Source organism: Carassius carassius, chromosome 17, assembly GCF_963082965.1.
Source record: "Carassius carassius chromosome 17, fCarCar2.1, whole genome shotgun sequence".
NCBI lineage: Eukaryota > Metazoa > Chordata > Actinopteri > Cypriniformes > Cyprinidae > Carassius > Carassius carassius.
This window is the reverse complement of record NC_081771.1, coordinates 8,616,546-8,637,959: the sequence shown is the minus strand read 5'-3', so window position 1 is coordinate 8,637,959 and position 21,414 is coordinate 8,616,546. Positions and strand designations below refer to the sequence as shown.

Sequence of the window (21,414 nt, the reverse complement as noted above, 5' to 3'; positions counted from 1 at the left end):
AAAGGATCATGATCAGGCCTGCATGACTAAACCACATCTAATTATTAATTACATTAATTATGACATTTAAACAAAATGTTGTTTATATGACTGATTTTAAATTGCAATATTTAACAACAAATAATCCCTAAATGTTATATGTTATTATTTATATTAACATTATAAATTATTAGGGATTATTTTTTGTTAAATAGTGCAATTTAAAATCAGTCATATAAAGTGTGTCATATTATATTTTAATTGGAGGATTCAACATTTTATTACTTCATCATGGAAATCATCGTTAAAAAACATAATCATTAGGCTACCTCACTTGTTTCTACAATAACACTCTAGTAATGTTGATTTGATGCTTTCAATCAAACAAATTTCAAAGATTCTTACAGTGTTTTGAAACTTCTAGTCTACATTAATTTATTTTGATTTTACAAAAGTAACAATAATTGGTAAATGTGTTATGCTCTTGTTACGTGTTTCAGCCGGAAGTGACGCTATTGTAGGAAGTGCTGAGCGATGCGCGGGAGTTTATTGTTGCTATTGCCAAGAGAGCTATACTAATTTTCTTCTTTCATCTAAATCAAGATAATAGCAGCACAGGGATTTGCAATGGCTCAACTAAACGAAGTGGACTTCCCGCCGAACCTGTCATGTCTGAAAGTACGTTCTGTGATTCAACTTTGTTAAGTCTGCAGTTCAAACAAGATTATCTGCTACCGTTGTGTTATTTCCCGCTCGTGTGTACAATGTTAATATAATTTTGTAATCTCGATTTCTAACGCGTTTTACAGAATATTTTTAATTTTATTTAAACGTCTTCAGTTGTTGTTTTATTGATATAACACACGAAATCTGTTCACGATGTCATTATGTTCGTTTTATGTCCAGTGGTTTTCTGATATTGATCAGAATAAACTGCGTTTCATGGTTTTATACATCAATAAGCACGTGTCACAGTGCTACAGATATAACTTAATAGTCATAAATCTGGATATTCTCAGGTTCGTTGACATCAGATCTTGTTTATTTATTGACTGTATCAGGGCATTGACACCCTCCTCCGTTGTCCTATCTGCTTTGAGTTTCTCAACATCACCATGATGACCCAGTGTTCTCATAACTGTACGTATACTTCTTCAGTTCAGTTTATAAACGTTTGACATGTATGATGTTTTATTAACTGGCATAATTGCTTTCAGCAAAATACGAAGTAATTGTTTCTTTTTGCTGTTCCAACAGTTTGTTCTCTGTGCATACGGAAGTTTCTGTCCTATAAGTTGTTGTGTCCTGTGTGTAACTTGGTGAGTCTAATGTCAAAATATTCTAAACATGACTGTCAAACCTAAAATACACACACACACTTACATATATATATATATATATATATGAAAAAAAAACAGTATAATATGTAATATTGTGAAATATTATAATCTTAAATAGCTTTCTGAATATATTGTAAGATATGGCAAAAAATAATTTTTCAACAGCCAATTCTCCACTCTTCAGTGTCATATGATCCTTCAGAAATTACTATAACATGCTTAATAGTGCTCAATTATTTTTATTTAATTTTAATCAATGTGTAATCTTTTTATTCTGCTTAATATTTTTTATGGAGAAAAAATATTTTTTATGATTTCTGAAGATTAATCTGACACTGGAGACTGGAATAATGCCTACTTAATACCAATACTTTGCCATCACAGGATTAAATTATATTTCAAAATATATTCAAATTGAAAACAATTTGAAAAAAAAACAATTTTTAAAAGCTATTTTTTATAAAATTATTTTAGCCATGGGAAGCATAAGAGAGTTCTTTCAAAAAAAAAAAAAAAATCTTTTTGAATTATTATTGACTCCTGGCTTCTACATATAAACATTGATGTTATTGCAGTTTAATGAAGTTATTAGGTTTAGCGTTAAGGACACTTTCCATTAATCTTAATCTCTCTTTGCAGCCATCAACAGAACAGGACCTGAGGAACAACAGAATATTAGATGACTTAGTTCAGAGCTTTCAAGCAGCAAGGTAAAGTTTATTTCTGTTTTAAATATGAGCATTTATTTCTAGAGATGTTCCGATACCCTTTTTCTCTTCCCGATACCGATTCCGATACCTGGGCTCAGGGTATCGGCCGATACAGAGTACTGATCCAATACCTGGGTGTGTATCTGTATATACAGCTATATATACTACTAGCCCTGTGTAAATTTCTGGAATTATTTTATGGTGTGCTTCAGACTTATCCCTTGATAAAACATGAACAAATACATGGTGAACTACTGTATTTATTACAGTATTTTTATTATCTGACATGAATTTGACAGTAATATTAATTTTCTTAATCGAAAAAGAACTTCAAATGTAGCCAAAAATCTAGAACCGCAAACTAAAAAAGGTATTTTAGTTTAACACTATAACTGTATAAAAAAACTGCAACAAATAAGTCTAGGAATATAAAAAAATTATATATTAATCAGATAATCTCTACAACAAAACAAGTAAAAAACAAGCAACCGTCTAGGCATAATTATTATTATTAATAGAGACATATTATTATTACTACATAGAGACAGCTAAATCTACTGTAGGCTACAACAGTAGCTTAATATATTGTCAATTTACTCACGTTAAACCGAACATTTATTTTGATGGGTTGCCATGAAGATCTTTGAGTGTCTGTGTTTATGATATGACAGTTTTCTCAAATGAAATGGTAAATTCTCATGAAGTGACGGTTTATGCGTTTGTGTCCTCACACACGGCAGAGACTACAAAACAGCGAGCTCCAGCGCATCTGCGCCCGTCACCCACAGAGATGTAGAATTTGCAGGAGTAATATTTAAATAGTATTTTGTAATTTAATATTCACAGACACTAGTATATATTCGGCTACAGTCTGGAGACCTGCGCTTAGACTAACACGGAAGCGACTGAGCGCAGCTGCGGGTAATGAATATACTCGGGAGTCGGTACCGGTACTACAGAGACGCTGGTATCATCACATTTTTTAATTTTCAGCACTGACTTGGTAGTGAAGTGCCAGTACTTGTGGCACCCTAGTCGCGTTTTACTGTCTGGTTGGTCCAGTCTGAAACACTGTTAAACAGCGGACATACTGCTAACCACTGATCTATAATATAGAATCAGCTTCACTGTCTGTTGGCAGTTTAGAACGCGATGAGCGATCCAGTCATATATAGATCAGTGCTGCTAACGCGTTTTCATTTCTTCTTCGCTGCTCTAAACAGGGGTTGCTCGTGGCAACACAGCACAACTTCCTGTGTTTGCAATTCATTCTGAACAGCGAAGAAGAACCGTGCAGCGGTTAGGCAAAGCTAGCGGTCATAACTAGGTCTTGTTTAAAAAAATGGTATCAGATCGGTTTATGGGTTCATGTACTCGCCGATGCCAGAATTTGTTGTGGTATCGGAATCGGAACAACTCTATTTATTTATGCTGTTTTTTTTTGTTTTTTTTTTGGACCTATACAGCATGTATTCTGCAGACTGGTTTTGCATATTGCATTGTTTTGGGGGGAAAATATGGAACACTGCATAAGTTTTAAACACGGTAAAATGTGTTTAACTTTTATAGTGATTAATTTCTGCAGAACTAAAGAGCTTTCTGAGGAGTTCTACGACTGCAAATTATGTTTGGGTCTGAATAGCAGTCTTATAGAAAGTCAGTGGGGGTTAATTAGTGGGTAGTGATAAAGTTGAACAGGGAAAAATGAATTAGTTCTAATATAATGGAAAATGCAGGTGAAGGTAGATAGTTTTTGGTTATGGGCAGAGTGAGAGGTCAAGTCATATTCAGTCTATATTTGCCCAAGAATTTATAAGAATCTCAAAAGGTAAAGGTTGAATCTGGTGCATCTGTCATTTTGCATATGTGAAAATCCTAATGTTATTAGATATATACTATTTATAACTCATATAAATGTTGATTATAATTTTCTCATTTTTATGTCTTTGTAACATTCATTTAAGATTTAGCTACAGAGTCCCAGACATTCTGATTGTGTCAATGTATGTTTTATCACAGGGTTTTGTGGGAGTTGGCACCAAATTTGTTTTTCTTCTGAATAATGTATCACCTTATGCTTCAGTTCTATTATATGCATGTTTAAGCTTTTGCTCTTTCAATGCTAAATTTTTTTTATTTCTTATTCCGAGTGTGTGAAACAGTCATGAAAAAGGCATGTAGATAATAAACAACCATCCAATTGCACTGCATACTCTAAATCTATTAACTGGAAGGGGGCGTTTAAGATTGTTCTAACTTGCCTGAAGGTATCAGAAAATCTGCTAATTTATGAGAATTTTAAGAGATGCAGTTGTTTCCTATTGTTTTGCATCTCATGACAAACTGGAACATGTAGCATCCTAGCCTGCCATAAGATTCTGGATTTCCTTCAACAATCAAGTAGGATTTTATTTTCAATATTTGGGTCTATACCTTTGGCATACTTCACCTGCTGCAGGACTCAAGGAAGCTGATCTGCCGGGCTTCTTTTCAAGGAGTCTTAAGTTCTCAGACTGTAGACATACAGTAATAAAAAATTCTTAAGGGTCTTAATGAAAAGTCTGTAACATAGTTTGGTTAAAATTTGTCAGTGGTAGTGTAAAACGACTCCCTGTCGCTTTAAATGTTAATGAGGAGTAGGGATGTAATGATACCATTTTTTCAGAACCGAACCGATCCAATACGAAAATTCTGAGTATCTGCCGATACGATCCAATCCGATACCCGCGTTTTTTAAAATCCAATATAGAATTTCTATACTTCTCTGTTTTGACCTGATCATCATTCTTTTGTGTTAATCACAATCTACTACATATACACAAATTCATTTTAATGAAAAATAACAAATGAAAAAAAAATATAATCATAAACTATTACAAAATATTATTATAAACTATGTTGGTAGATAATTCAGCAAAATGTTACACATTGCTCTTTGTATTGTTGTAAAATACATGATTGAAAAAACAAGTATATAAATTTATATAGAAATCTAAAAGACATTTATTTAAAATCTATATCACAGTAATAAAGGCAGCAACATATCATAGATAGGACAGAAAAAAAAGACTTAATAATCTTTGATTTCGCAGAAAATATTATAATACTGAAGGCGCCAATATAGAGCGCCACAGAACGCTTATGCATTGATACATTTGTACAATAAAAAAAATGCTTTCTATTGAAATATATTTTAAAATGTAATTTTTCTGTGGTCAAAGTTGAATTTTCAGCATCATTACTCCAGTCTTCAGTGTCACATGATCCTTCAGAAATCATTCTAATATGCTGTTTTGCTGCTCAAGGAACATTTTTTTTTATTATTATTACTACTATCATTATCACAAGTATATAAATTAATAGTTTTATTTTGCAAGGATTCTTTAAATTGATCAAGTGTGACAAAGACATAACATGATTTCTATTTCACATAAATTTTGTTCTTCTGAACTTTCAAAGAAACCTTAAAAAAATCTACTCGCTGTTATTTTAAATTGTAAAAATATTTAAACATTTTCTAAGCAGAAAAGACTTCTTTAAAAACATTACACATCTTACGGTTCAAAAAACTTTTGACTGGTGGTGTATATATAATATATTTAAAACCCCAATTTTTTATATTAAAATGATGAAAAAGTTGTTTAAATCGCTGATTCAAACATACTTCCCTTGTTTCATTACTGTATGAATCAGCGTTTTTGAACGATTCTCTTGAATGAAAAATTCATTCATTGACAAAAACATTTTAAGACACTTGTCACCACCTAGTGGCAAAACAGTGCAATCGACACAAACGGTATTTGAAGCGCAGTACTTTCAAAAGGGGATTTGCTCTATTTTGATCGCTGCCAGATAGATATCAATGTTTATATCTGAACTATAAACTTTATTCCAGTATTTCTGTGATAATATGAATGACTGTAAGACTGTAATACTGTATAGTTAAAAAGACCATTTGTGAATATGTTTTTTAACTAAACATGGTAAGAGCTCTCTCTGTGTCAGTGGCAGTGCGAGCACGGATTTGAATGATCCGGTAAGACTTCGTCAAAGGTTTAACAGACTCTGGGAATCGTTGTCATTTAGAAATGAGATCAAGAGGGTGTCTGAATCGAGATTGCGATCTTTTAACGATTAATCGTGCACCTCTATTGGCCATGTTAAAAAAAAAAAGTAAATAAATTGTGTATTAATGCTTACTGGAGACGCGAACCAGTTCAAACGATTCAGTCCTATTTGGTGAACTGGTTCAACCGGTTCACTAAGAAGAACCGGTTAAATCAAACGATTCATTTGTGAACCAGACATCACTAGTACAAAGGGAAGAGATATTGATACATAGACTATTAAATCTGTGCATTAGTTTAATTAGCCTTTTCTTTGAACAGTTTTAAACCTACTTTGCGCTCTTGAAGAGAGTTTCATCATTTTGACTCTAATAACCGAACGCAACATGCTCTTTGAACACTGAATGGAGGATGACAGACAGCCGCAGCGGAAAGAAGAGTTTGTGTGAACTTGAATTTAATGACTTCAGTATTAATCTGTATCTCACACTGAACTATGGAATAGCTTCAGAACACTTGAAATATGTTCTTGAAAACGTTTTGTTGCTTTATAATGTTTTTGTGCCTTTCGTGGAGCTCACAGGATCGGATTTGGATCGGTCTCATCTGACCGATACCCGATCTGCAGAAAATACCAGGATCAGCCGATCCCGAGTATCGGATCGATGCATCCCTAATGAGCAGTGCTGACCCCGGCCCTCTATTCCGAGCCGCTCTCTGAACGACTTTAATTTAGCTGCATTCACTGTGAAACTTGCTATTCAACATATTATGAAAGGAGATTTACAAAGATTCGTTAAAAACACCTTACACTCACCTGTTGAAGGTGATGGTGAAGCTGGACCACAAAGGATTTGCACGAAGATAAACCCATTTAGGTAGATTCGGGGCACATTCCCTTCAGAAACAAATGTAATCCACTGTGTCTTCAGTGGTTCAGATGTCGGGAGTAAATGATGACTGCCTTGTTCATTATTACATCCAACAACAAAACACCTCAGTCGCTTAGGAGATATTCTTATCTACATCTGCTCTTGCAGTGAAACAATAGCAGACTGATGAAAGCTCACTCGGGCGGGTTTAAGGTAAGACGCCCGTCCAATCTGTGCTGAAACGCCACTGTCAATCAAACTATTGTGGGAGGGGCCTCTGACAGGCATCTAATATCGGCTTGATTTGAGAAAGGGGAAATGATTTAACGAGATAAAAAAAAAAAAAAAAAAACACTGGTTGGATCTTTATTATTATAGGGTGGTTGTGTACACACATTTCCAAACAAACATTTCAGTTAAAAAAACTTGTGTCAGAGAGTGACAAAGAAAAACTACACTAAAAAGCTAAAAAAAAAAAAAAAACTTTCAAGCAATGCCCCTACTTCAGTGTGGAATGGCCTGAAAGCCATAACCAGCTACAAGACCCCATCCCCCAGGACTGAGGCCAATCAACAACTAGCTGAAGACCTGAACGAGTTTCACTGCAGGTTTGAAAAACAAAATTCTGGTCTGACACCCCACTCCTGCTTTGAGCGTCTCACAACACCGCCATTTACACCCTCCCCCCTACTGCTTTTCAGCCTGCACTTAAGATCTGTGAAGATGTACGCAAAGTCTTCAGGAAACAGAAGATAAGGAAAGCCAAAGGCCCAGACAGTGTCTCTCCAGCCTGCCTCAAATCATGTGCTGTCCAGCTGTCATCCGTCTTCTCATTGATCTTCAAGCAGTCACTTGAGCTGTGTGAAGTCCTTTCCTGCTTCAAACGCTCCACCATCATTCCTGCACCCAAGAAACCAAAAATCACAGATTAAATAGCTTCAGACCTGTTGCTTTAACATCTGTGGTCAAGAAGTCATTTGAGAGGCTCATGTTGGCACACTTGAAGGACATCACTGGACTCTTATTTGACCCCCTGCAGTTTGCTTACTGAGCAAACAGGTCTGTGGATGACGCAGTCGACAGGGGTCTGCACTACATCCTTCAACATCTGGACAAACCAGGAACTTATGCAAGGGCCCTGTTTGTGGACTTTAGCGCTGCTTTCAACACCATCATCCCGGATATCCTTTTGAATAAACTGACACATCTCTTTGTATCCACCTCCATCTGTCAGTGGATCAGCAGCTAGTGAGGCTGGGAAAACTAACATCCAACAGCCGCACCATCAGCACTGGAGATTCTCAGGGCTGTGTTCTCTTTCCACTGCTCTTCATCCTCCACACAAATGGTTGCACCTCTGCTGACCCCTCTGTCAAACTCCTCAAGTTTGCAGATGACACTACAGTCAATGGTCTCATCCAGGATGGAGTCGAGTCTGCTTACAGACAAAAGGTTGAGCATCTGGCTGTCTGGTGCAGTCACAACAACCTGGAGCTGAACACGCTCAAAACTGAGAAGATGATAGTCGACTTCAGAGGAAACCTCCACGACTCCCCCCACTCACCATCATGAACAGCACTTTAACTGCAGTGGAGTCATTTAAGTTCCTGGGCACTACCATCTCTCAGGATCTGAAGTGGGACAGTCACATCAACTCCATTGTGAAAAAGGCTCAGCAGAGGTTGTACTTTCCTTGCCAGCTGAAAAAGTTCAACCTGCTACAGGCGCAGATGAAACCGTTTTTCTCACCTGTTATTGAGTCAGTTCTGTGCTTTTCTGTAACTGTCTGGTTTGGGTCAGCCAGCAAATAAGATATAAGAAGACTCATAAGTCTTATTTAAATGTTCATGTTCTCATGTCAGATACGCATGCATGTACCAAGAACTCCTTAAAAAAAAAAGACAATGAATTCCTAGTGTGTTTGCTCACACTTGGTGAATAAAGCTGATTTTGAACTTGTAAAAGTGCATGACGCATCGGATGACCCCTTTAAATTAATCAACAAGGAATTTTTTTAAATAACATTGTTTTACCTGCTATCTTACGACTTTTCCACCCACACGTGTACCTCACATCGAATGTAAAAGTGCAAGGTAGTGAACAGCAAGAGCGCACAGTAGATTTTATTTGTGATATTTTTTGTTAATTCAGTCTCTCTAGGTGCCATAAATCTCCTCAGGGTTGTGTGCCTGTGAATATAGTTGGTTGGTGGAGTTTCAGATGGCCATCGGGATGAAGAGAGAGGTGCCTTATGGGACAGTGTTTTAATTTCCTGTTTTCCTCCAGTGATTTCAAAGGCATGTTTCATCTTTTGGGACAGGACGTTGGGGACCGTTATTAAGGCCTTTGATCTAGATATAGCATTGCTTTTATATATATATACAGTACAGACCAAAAGTTTGGACACACCTTCTCATTCAAAGAGTTTTCTTTATTTTCATGACTATGAAAATTGTAGAGTCACACTGAAGGCATCAAGGGCTATTTGACCAAGAAGGAGAGTGATGGGGTGCTGCGCCAGATGACCTGGCCTCCACAGTCACCGGACCTGAACCCAATCGAGATGGTTTAGGGGTGAGCTGGACCGCAGACAGAAGGCAAAAGGGCCAACAAGTGCTAAGCATCTCTCTGGGAACTCCTTCAAGACTGTTGGAAGACCATTTCAGGTGACTAACTCTTGAAGCTCATCAAGAGAATGCCAAGAGTGTGCAAAGCAGTAATCAAAGCAAAAGGTGGCTACTTTGAAGAACCTTTAATATGACATATTTACAGTTGTTTCACACTTTTTTGTTATGTGTATATAATTCCATTTATAATTCCACGTGTGATAATTCATAGTTTTGATGCCTTCAGTGTGAATCTACAATTTTCATAGTCATGAAAATAAAGAAAACTCTTTGAATGAGAAGGTGTGTCCAAACTTTTGGTCTGTACTGTATATATACTGTATATGTACTGTATATGTATATATTTGAACGAGTGGCCATCATTACTTTAAGAAATGAAGGTCAGTCAGTCCGAAAAATTGGGAAAACTTTGAAAGTGTCCCCAAGTGCAGTCACAAAAACCATCAAGTGCTACAAAGAAACTGGCTCACATACGGACAGCCCCAGGAAAGGAAGACCAAGAGTCACCTCTGCTGCGGAGGATAAGTTCATCCGAGTCACCAGCCTCAGAAATCGCAGGTTAACAGCAGCTCAGATTAGAGACCAGATCAATGGCACACGGAGTTCTAGCAGCAGACACATCTCTAGAACACCTGTTAAGAGGAGATTGTGTGAATCAGGCCTTCATGGTAGAATATCTGCTAGGAAACCACTGCTAAAGAAAGGCAACAAGCAGAAGAGACTTGTTTGTGCTAAAGAACACAAGGAATGGACATTAGACCAGTGGAAATCTGTGCTTTGGTCTGATGAGTCCAAATTTGAGATATTTGGTTCCAACCACCGTGTCTTTGTGCGACGCAGAAAAGGTGAACGGATGGACTCTACATGCCTGGTTCCCACCGTGAATCATGGAGGAGGAGGAGGTATGATGGTGTGGGGGTGCTTTGCTGGTGACACTGTTGGGGATTTATTCAAAATTGAAGGCATTCTGAACCAGCATGGCTACCACAGCATCTTGCAGCGGCATGCTATTCCATCCAGTTTTTCGTTTAGTTGGACCATCATTTATTTTTCAACAGAACAATGACCCCAAACACACCTCCAGACTGTGTAAGGGCTATTTGACCAAGAAGGAGAGTGATGGGGTGCTGCGCCAGATGACCTGGCCTCCACAGTCACTGCACCTGAACCCAATCGAGATGGTTTGGGGTGAGCTGGACCGCAGAGGGAAGGCAAAAGGGCCAACAAATGCTAAGCATCTCTGGGAACTCCTTCAAGACTGTTGGAAGACCATTTCAGGTGACTACCTCTTGAAGCTCATCAAGAGAATGCCAAGAGTTTGCAAAGCAGTAATCAAAGCAAAATGTGGCTACTTTGAAGAACCTAGAATATGACATATTTTCAGTTGTTTCACACTTTTTTGTTATGTGTATATAGTTCCACATGTGTTAATTCATAGTTTTGATGCCTTCAGTGTGAATCTACAATTTTCATAGTCATGAAAATAAAGAAAACTCTTTGAATGAGAAGGTGTGTCCAAACTTTTGGTCTGTACTGTAAATACATACATATATGCATATACATATCTCTTTGATAGAATATTTGTATGTGATTTATGACATTCGTATATATATTATGAATTTTTTTTTTAGAATAAAAGGAACAATCACAGTTCAGCAAATTTTGCCCATTAGCAAATTTTTGCTTTTTTTAAAGTTAAATTTTTGGACGTTTTCTGCCTTTTATTGAGACGGCACATTAGAGAGCTGACAGGAAAGCATTGGGGGGAGAGAGGCGTTCGGGATCGGCAAAGGACCTCGAGACAAGAATCCAAAAAAGATGGCAGATTTTATACTGTTTTTTTACAATTTCATACTGTCCTGCACCAGCTGGGAAACTGTCACTGAGTGGAATGGGAATGCTAATGAATAGCTTTCTCCCAATACTATAGAGCTGCTTGGTCTCAATGAGTGCAATTAGTCTTGTTTTTCAAGGTCTGATTATTGATTCCCCTGGGCTACTGCTGTTGCAAGCTCACAGTCCTTCTCTTGCTGTCGGAAGATCAAAGAGCTTCCATTTGAGATCCAAGTTCAAGTTCTCTGAAATTTCAATTCCATACAAACTGGGAAAGACTGTTTTTTTTTTCTGCCTTTATAGGCTTTAAGATGTTGACCACAGTATTTTTTGCAGCTATAGCCTGCTTGAAAGCTACAGAAATTAGTTTGTTTTAAAACTCTTATTGTATATAATTGGTTTTAAGCTCAGAATGATCTACTTTTCAATCATGGGTATTATTTCCAAAACTGTGGTTTCACCATGTTGCCGTTTTCTCAGCTGGAACCTGCTGGTGGTTATGTAACATATTTGGTTTCTACAGCAATACATTTTCTCTGTGCTCCATTTGCCTTACTGGATTCAGAGCAGTGCTTTGGGGAACTTAAAGTAGACACTATTTTCTGTGGTCTGGGAGTGGGTCCATGGGGGGTCTTTAATGGTCTTGGCTGGGTAGGTAGTTAAGCCTGAAGTTACAAGACTGCAGTTGATTTTTAAAAGCATTACTGAAGAAAGGCCAACAAATTAAGGAAAGTTTGTTATTCATTAGTTAAGGGGATCATATAATATTTCCTAATAATGATTTATCATTTTATTTTTGCATGAGGTCTGCTTATAATGTTAGTTTAGGTTTTTTCCTCCAAGCAGTCATGATTTAGTTAGTACAATCATGAAAATTCCACCCTGTGTCTGACCCTTTAAAGGTCTTTTTTCTTCTTTTTGCTGCTTTGTCTTTAAGACTTCTACATAAAAGTCCTTAATATGTGTGCTTCTGAAATTAAATTTAGTATGATGTTGAACAAGTGCGTTGCACATTATGGTTGCATCTGTAAATGTTTTTAATAAATTTGATGGTCATTCTTTCTACTATACCAATAAAGTGTAGTACTTTCCACTCCTTTAATCACCTTTCCCCGATTTTCCCCATAATCGGTACAGAAAACGTGTATCCTGAATTGTTTTTTCAAGACTTGTTCTTGATTCATAGTCTTTCTTGTTTTACTTACATTTACTCTCTACTGACTCTTGCAAATAACCTGCAAACACACATTTGCTTATTCATTTAGCCTCCAGGGTTATGTTGGGATATAAATCAACCAGGTGACTTTTCAATAAGTCATGGTGCCATTCTGTAAATAGAGCTTTGTGAGTATGTATTAAATTTAGCGTTTAACTAAACAAGAAGATTGGGATTAAGGCATTTTTCTTTTTTTTTAGGGTATAGGGTGAAGATGCTATTTTATATCCTTTTTAGTTTTGGTCTGTTTGCTGCTAGATCTTTTCTAATAGCATTGACATATAAGGAAGAAAACTGACATCGCCCTTCAAATATTAATGTAGACCCAAAATGGTCACAGCACATTAATACAGATTGGAGCACCTTGTTTTTTTCTTTTTTTGTTAAGTGTTTAGTTTTGCGTGCATGTATGTGGACTAATGGTCAGACAAAGAGAAATAAAAGGTTTCAATATGGAAAGTAGCATATGCACACCTCATTGATTCCACTTTATGGCTCTGTAATAGCCTCACAGACACTCTCTGCGTTTGTTGGCTTTCCACATTTCCACTGCAATTGCGAAACTGACAGGTGCTTGTCTGCATTCACTCTTTCTCACTTCCCTTTATGTACTCCCTACTCTTTCTCGCTCCTTCTGTCCTCTCCTCAAATTATTTTTCACTATTTCGCCTCTCACTCTCCCTCAGAAAGGAAGCGGAGATTTCGAAGGCTTACACATTGTATAGAGAAGCACACCTTTGCTGACATTGTCACTTTAGTGGCTCAGATACTCAAACAACCTTTCTTTTTCGTCCTTGGCCAAGTTTGTTCTTGAATAATTTTTTTGTGTCTTTGATAAATATTATATATGTCCCTAAAACACACACCACATGGCCCATAATTATGTGGAAGCCTCTTTTATCTGCTGTCACAAAAATCCACTTATTGATGATGATAATTTTTTCTTGATCACCAAATTAGCATATTAAAATGATCTCTGCAAGTACATGTGACTGAACTAATGGCTGCTGAAAATTCAGCTTTGCCATCACAGTACTAAACAAATTTAAAAAATATACTAAATACAATCTCTTATCTCACCAGGCAAAAATTGTGTCACTCAAATTTGGAATCTCCCCCTATTTCACCGGAAACCCCGGTTATGACTATCAAAGGCAAAGGAGCAAGACAGAAGGGCCTCAGAAAGGAAGCAAACACCCTCAGTCATTTTTTCCAGAAGAAGACCCCTGTGATTCCTTCATCAGAGGCCCAAACAAGTCTTGAGCTTCATGTGCCAGTCAAGTCAGAACCCGTGGAGCTGTGTTTACAGCAGCTAGGTAACCTCAAGCAAGAAAATGTAGAGGATACAGTGGGAATGGTGAAAGACGAAAAGATGGATGTAACTGCTTTTCCTTCCACGTCTCCCAATAATCCACTGGTTAAAGGTGATGTGCATTACATACTGTTTTTTTTTACATTTATATTGTATGATTGAAATAAACACACATATTAGATAAATGTTAAAAGTAATGGGTTTGTCTATCAGTCCATTACATTGTTTATCCCTTTATGCATTGACAATGGGTTGACCACTGATGCATTGAGTTTTCTTCACAATAAGTGAATTATACATATATATATATATATATATAATGTTTTTTTTTTTATATTTTTTAAGAGTAGTGACACCATTTAAAAAACATTTTTGTAATGTTGTGCTGGTTATATACAAGTAATAATTTGTTAATAATGTGTGTTGCAGTGGAATGCCCTGTCTGTGGATTAGGTGTGCCCGAACAGCATATTAATAAACATCTGGATATGTGCTTGAACAGAGATTATAAAAAGGAGGTATTGAGAAGGTATGGAAAATATTTGTCCAAAAATACAATATTACTGTGTGAAGTTTTTACAGTGCAAATGATCTGATTGTCTTAAGGAAGCATGCTGTTAGTTGTCCTGCTATTTTTCAAAATCAGAATCCTCTTTTTTATCAAGTTATTACTTGGTGATATTGTTTAGATGCAGTAATTCAATAAATAAGAAATTAATATTGAACAACTGATATTTCAGACACATATGTTGATGATGAAGGAAGTTTCAAAAGAATCTAAACATTCAGTGAAGCAAATGCGAAGAGTAAAGCAAATGCTAAGAGAGTGATGTTAACAGCAAAACATTTCAAATATCTTGAAACACCATTTGTCCAATCAAATAAGTGGAGCAAAACTAATGGCTATATATAATTCAGTTCACTTTTCTTGAAAGTAGGTTGTCCAGATTGTTTGCACATATGTCTGACAGCCTACACTTTCTTAGACCTGTTTATTTTTCTACCTAATCAAGGACCCTTTACAATCATGTATTTTTTATTTATTTTTTATTCTTGGATGTGCCTGAGTTAGTTGAATGAAGTTTAACAAATGAACTGATTGTGGCTGAAACCATTTTTTTTTTAAGATTGTTTAAAAAATTGTTCTGTGGTGAATAATTATGGGCACTTGAAAAGTTGTTGAAGAGTTATTTTGGTTAAAGAATAGATTGGATCCTTATTAAATAACATTCCCTATAGATTATAGCTTGTCTTCATCCCTCCCACTTTACTGGGTCTCCCCTTTTTCACTTGAGGGACATTCTGAAGGGCCAACATTTTGGTTTGTGTCTGAATGACAGAAAGGGTGATTTAATTTACTGGACATCTTGAGGATAACATGATTAATGAGTGCATTCATCAGCATTCCTGTGGCCTTAAGCCCATCCTGACATACTACTTCTACAGAGATTAATGATTTTTTCACCTTCAAATGCTTTTTGTGTAAGAATGTTGGGTCTGATGCTTATACCTTAATATTAGGTAAAAGTAATAACTCTCCCCTCATATCAAACCTTTATCTCTTTCCTCCTCTTTTTGTTGAACACAAAATAAGAGATTCTGAGGGGCATCCAGATTAGACCCCAGTGAGACACCTGAGACTTATTTTGTAATCCACAGAAAAAAGAAAGTCATAGAGGTTTGGGATGAAATGAGGGTGAGCAAATTTTTAGGGGAACTGTGCCTTTAATCACTACAGCTATTTAACTGTACTGCCTGAAGTCTGATGTATCCAGTTTAAAGGGGTCATATGACGTTGCTGAAAAAAACATTATTTTGTGTATTTGGTGTAATGAAGCGTGTTAATGCGGTTTACGGTTCAAAAACACATTATTTTCCACACTGTACATTATTGTTTCTCCTCTATGCCCCACCTTTCTAAAATGTGTAGATTTTTACAAAGCTCATCGTTCTGAAAAGCGAGGTGTGCACTGATTGGCCAGCTATCCAGTGCATTGTGATTGGCCAAATACCTCAAGCGTGTGATGGAAATGTTATGCTCCTTACCATATTGTGATGACGTGTACTGGTGCGACAAGACAAAACCAATAAAACCCATTGCAAACGAGGCATTTGTTGCATCCAATGGGGACATAATTACTGATTATAATGGCTTATACTGTCTTTTTACGCGTTGCATTGCATCACGCCACGTAAACCTAAAAACATTTCTGCGTTCGTGATCGAGAAACAACAAACAACAAGTGCTACTCTACACTGCTTAAAACTCGTGTTTTGAATCATCAGTGGTAAATCATTTAAATATGAAAACATACTTTTTGTCAGAACACTGGCCTTGTAGGCTACTCTCCCAGGAAACAGTCCTCATCCTATGTAAAAATGTGTTGCAGACATCTGAATATTGGGGTTGAACTGTTTTGGAACAGTGTTGTAAATACAACTTAACCACTGATTTCTAGTTGTGTCCTCTTTTGGAAAGACAAAAAAAGTAGATAAAAGTAGATTCCTTTCTTTGCTTGAACGTTTTGGGCGGTGTTTTGCAAATCTTCCCACACAGTGACGTAGACATGCAGTATGTTTAAATTAGGTATTTTAGGAGGGAGTCTTTTATAAAGAATATTCTCAGTCTGAGACTTTAGTCTTCACAACTTTAGGGATCTTATCTATTTATGAACAGCTTGTAACACTCCAAAGAGAAAGGAAAACTTAAAATAGCATCATATTACCCATTTAAGTGATCTATGCTAAGCTAAAAGTGCTACCGCCAGACCTGGAGATCGGATGAATGGATTCGAAAAATGGTAAAACTCAACTGTTTAACTCTAGGGGAGTTGGAAAATTAGCTTATTTTTTTTTTTTTTTAAATGTAGTGTTCCTTTAAATAAAGTAATGCATGATATAATCCTCTAAAGATCACACAAGTTACCAAGTAAATGGCAATACGGTCAGCTACCAGGATCATGCCATCCTTACAAACTGAGTAACCGGACAAGGGCATCTCTCAGAGAACTGACCACAAACAAGTTGCGGAGCTGTTTGTCTCGCATTTGAAAAATCCTGATACCAAGAGTATCTTCACCATTTGAGATTCACCTCTGGCACAGTGTCTAGTAGAAAGCCTTTTCTGAGAAAGGCTGGCATTAAATCATGTAAAAGCCACAGGATAAAACCTGAAACAGTTTGGTAGTACATTTTTTGGTCTGACAAGAGTTTGCTTCCTTGGCCTGAAAGCAAAGCACTTTGTTTGGTGAAAATACAACCCAGTACCAGGTAAGACCTACTCTGCCACGGTGGCAGTGTTATGTTTGGGGGATTTCTTTTTAAGATGGTGGAACTGGAAAGTTTGTTGGCATCAAGGCCTAAATGGATTAAGCTGAATGCATGCAAATCCTTGAGGAGAACTTGTTTCAGTCAGCCAGAGATATGAGTTAGTGTTACTTTCCAGCACAACAGCTGCACAAACTACATGGCAAAACTGTGAAGTTATTGCTTTATAGTTATTATTCTAGACACAGACTTTAATCCAATTTAAAATTTGTGTTATGACCTGAACAGTCACTCTCCATCTAATATGCTAGACTTACTGAGCATTTGTTTTAAAGAATGGGCTGAATTGAACATTTAGGCTAATGGACTATATTACTTTGTGGAAGAAATATTATTAAAGGTACACTATGTAACTTTTGGTCTTCTAGATTTAATAATTAAAACTGCATGCGTCTTGCAGAAGAACTTTATGCTTGAGGCTTTTTTACATGAATTCGTGAATGTGGTTTGTGCAATCAATGTACACTTACAAATCTAAATGTTTTATGAATTTATTTTGAATTATTATTATTATTTTTTTATGTACAATTTCAGTGTATTGATCTTTTTTTCTATAAATGACCCTGGGACTTGTGTATGTTTTTCAGTGGTAGAAGGCGAAAGGCAATGCCTAAGCTCTTGTACACTTTGATTGCTGTTCCAAAGCTCAAGAAGATGCTTAAAGAGTGTCACCTGTCTGCCCGAGGCAGCAGAGAGCAGCTTGTGCGACGCCATCAGGAATTCACCCACATCTATAATGCACAGTGTGATTCACTCAACCCCAAATCAGGTATAAAGTCAGAGATTAATAACTGAATGAACAAAGTGATGGTGAATTGAAAGCAATAGCTTTATAGACATTGAAAAACATGTTTGGGATTTCATGTAAATGTGTCATGAATGGCATGAACTACATATGTTGCTGGTAGGGCTGTGCGATTAATTGAAATCATCATAAAATCAAGATTTAAACGTGCACATGACCCCAACCTCCTGCAATATGCTATCCGATCCAATCTGAATGTAGCGCGCCTAAATCGAGCACGAGAACAGAACGGAGTGGGCATATGCCTACGTAAAGCCAGGTTCACACTCCTGCTTCTGCGTCTGATCCGCATACACATACTGTATACGCACTGCAGACGGAGTACATGTGAAGCTGGCACAACAAATCTTTCAACACCTTAGGCCTAAAAAAAAAAAAAGTTTGGTTCCGGTTGGTTGTCAGTTGAGGTCATTGGTCGGTAGGGATTTATTTTTAAAAAAAAAAATTGTTTTTTTTCTCCAGTGGCAGTTTTACACACACACGCGCGCTGATTTTAAATGTGTGTACCGGTACTTTTACGACAGTGATTCTGTATTCCCGTTTAAAGTCTGTTGTTGCCATAGACACGCAAAACGCACACACACACACAAAAAGCCTTCGCGGGAGTTTGACAGGCGATCTCATAGTAGATTAACATGGAGGATTTGAACTTGAAAAACGGAGTGTACAGACATCTTTTTGTAGTCAAACAACATTCTTTGTTATGTTCATTTATGTGGTTTATTTGATTTTGATGCTATAAATTAACTAGAAGCAAGAGACGATCAGTTAGTTTTAACTGATGATCTAACTTACAGCGATCTGTTCGACACATTCAAGAGCCACAAAACGGTATTTATTGTTTACATTTCTTTAAAAAATGACCACATTTGAAAGGTGAAATAACCAAATGAGACTTTGTTTCATATTAAAAGTAAGCTGGTAATGTTAATGTCCTGTCTGTCAGCATGTTGTCAGTGCCCTCTCTGTTCCGCGATATATTGTTGACTCCCCCCTCCCCCCGTGTTTCTCTTAATGTTACGATTTCCAAACCTTAAGTTATAGCTCACTTTAGGAATTGACAGTTAAAGGGTTTTGATGCAATACTTAATGGTTTTTAACGGATTACTTAAGTGTAAAACAGCATTTAAAGGAAACTGTAATTTAATTAACGATGTGTGAAAGACCGTTCTTCCCCAGTCTCATAAAATAAATTTGGGTCGCACATAAATTGACAGGGTCGGTCGGAAACCGGAACCAAACAAATTTTTTTTTTAGGCCTTAGGCACCTCTACAATGAGCTGGGCACGGGATTTATTAATTTTAAATTTTTTTGTCATATGTCTAGACATTTTGTCACACCTTTACTTAGTGATTATTTTGACTTATGTCTGTTCTAGAGACATGTTACAACTTTTTGATAAAGCTCTAATTGGGTTTCTTTTGGAAATATGTTTCAAATTCATACCGAATGCCTTTATGACTGTAAAGCATGTCTGTGTGTGTCAAAATCGTGATTAAAATCGAATTCGCAAAATTTATCCAAGAAATCGCGATATGTTTTTTTTTGTCCATATCGCACAGCCCTAGTTGCTGGTGAAAGAGAGTTTGCTGAACGCAGTTTCACTCTGACCTGTGACTGTATGTGGTGGAATGTAATTTATGTGCAGGAGTTAGTCACCCTGTGGGGGACCCTGGCACAAAGATGACAGGGCTGGAGGAAAAATACAGTAGTTTCATCCCTCATGTTTTGTCTGAGTTACTGCTTCCCTTCTCACTGACCCTTTCAGAGTTGAATTTATCTCTTTTCATTGAGCTGTCAAAGGTTTTGCAGGAAACCTTCTATTTGTCTTTGATTGGCCTTACGTTACCATGGTTTCTTTTGGACTTGAGCGTGGATTTTTTTTTTTAAGTTTAGTTTTTCCTACGCTACCTGTGTGGTTCTGTTTTGTCATATACAACGGCAGATTGAATTGATAAATTACAGTATTCAAATTACTATCCAGAATGGTATTAGAATGAAATAGAAATAGATATAGAAATAATAGAAATAGTTAGGCTACTGTATGTATTGGGTTGAGATTTTTATGTATTTGGAAATATTTATATGTTGGGCATTAAGTCTTCTTCAGAAACGTGGTCGTGTTTTATAGCTAACGTTTTGCTTTTTCATTTGTTGACAGCTGAAGAAATTGCCAAAGAAGTTGAAAACAACGAGAGGTTAAAGAATCAAATGGAGAGTAAACGAAAACCTGTATGTATTACTGTGGATTGTCATTTCTTAAATAAATGTGGGTCTACATGTCTATAATGTAATTTTTTTTATTTACAAAATAAATTGATGTAATGTTTCAGCTTTTTAAAAGTAAGCTATTTGATTTATGTGTTGCTCTTTTTTTCCATAATGTTCTGCATTTGACAGGTAATCGTCACTATGAAGAATCAGACTGCTGAAGAAATTGAGGAGCTGCACTCAATGTACCGTAAGTCCTGTCTTATAAAAATTGACCCTGAATGAAGAATAAGACTGTTACTCTTGTCAGTTTAGAGGACGCGCTGTCCTTGCACTGTTGGAAAATAATATTTGAGTGATGTTACAACAGGGTCAGGTTCGTTCTCATGCTTGTCCTTTGCATTATAAAATAAAAATGTTTCTTTGATTTATGTGCTGAACAACTTTACTATCTCCTACCTCAAGGTTGACTGAGCATATGCAAACAGTGAATATTTTTGTAAAATATTAGGTTAAGAATAGGGTTGGGTACCATTCACATTTTAAATGGTACAATACCGGTATCGGTACCTGAATTTCAGTTTCAGTTCAGTTTTTTTCGGTACTTTACTATAGAGTAAATTACGTTTTTTATGAATGGACTCTGCGATCCCGTCTGCATTTTCATAGAAACCACATGGCCCTAGAAATGTAACCACACTTCAGAATATTTCGGCTTGACCTGTGTTTTGTTTGAACCAGTTGCAGGGGGGACATCAAGTCAAACTCTCTTTCTCTCTCTGTAGCGTATACTCCCACATGCGTTCTCACTTTCTCAGGTACCGAAATTTAGCACCGATTGATTTAACGTGAATCGGTACTCTGTAGTACTGATGCAATTCGGTCGGTACCCTTAAAAGTACCCAACCCTAGAAGATATTAGTTATTCCAACCTATTGGGGGTCTATTCTCCCCACCCGTGGCGCCATCACAGTATTATTATAGTGTTTGGGTTGAGTCTTTTCAGCTAACTAATAATAACTTAGTTATTCAGGGGTAATATTATTATTTCGTAATATTATTAATATTATATTCAGGTTCAAGTTAGACCAGTCTACATTTTTATGTAACCAAT

The 21,414-nt window shown here is 36.6% G+C and overlaps 1 protein-coding gene across 2 annotated transcripts in view; it reads left to right on the top strand.

The window, feature by feature from the left end:
* Positions 1-551: 551 nt before the first annotated feature.
* rad18 (RAD18 E3 ubiquitin protein ligase) overlaps positions 552-21,414 on the top strand; it is a 45,464-nt gene continuing 24,601 nt past the window's right edge. For both annotated transcript variants that reach the window (XM_059570690.1, XM_059570689.1), the window contains exons 1-9: positions 552-657; positions 1,041-1,119; positions 1,237-1,298; positions 1,959-2,029; positions 13,728-14,068; positions 14,386-14,485; positions 17,871-18,052; positions 20,251-20,321; positions 20,490-20,550. In XM_059570690.1, coding sequence (XP_059426673.1) covers positions 607-657; positions 1,041-1,119; positions 1,237-1,298; positions 1,959-2,029; positions 13,728-14,068; positions 14,386-14,485; positions 17,871-18,052; positions 20,251-20,321; positions 20,490-20,550 — 1,018 coding nt within the window. In that variant the 5' untranslated portion in view covers positions 552-606. The remainder of the gene's footprint in view (positions 658-1,040; positions 1,120-1,236; positions 1,299-1,958; positions 2,030-13,727; positions 14,069-14,385; positions 14,486-17,870; positions 18,053-20,250; positions 20,322-20,489; positions 20,551-21,414) is intronic.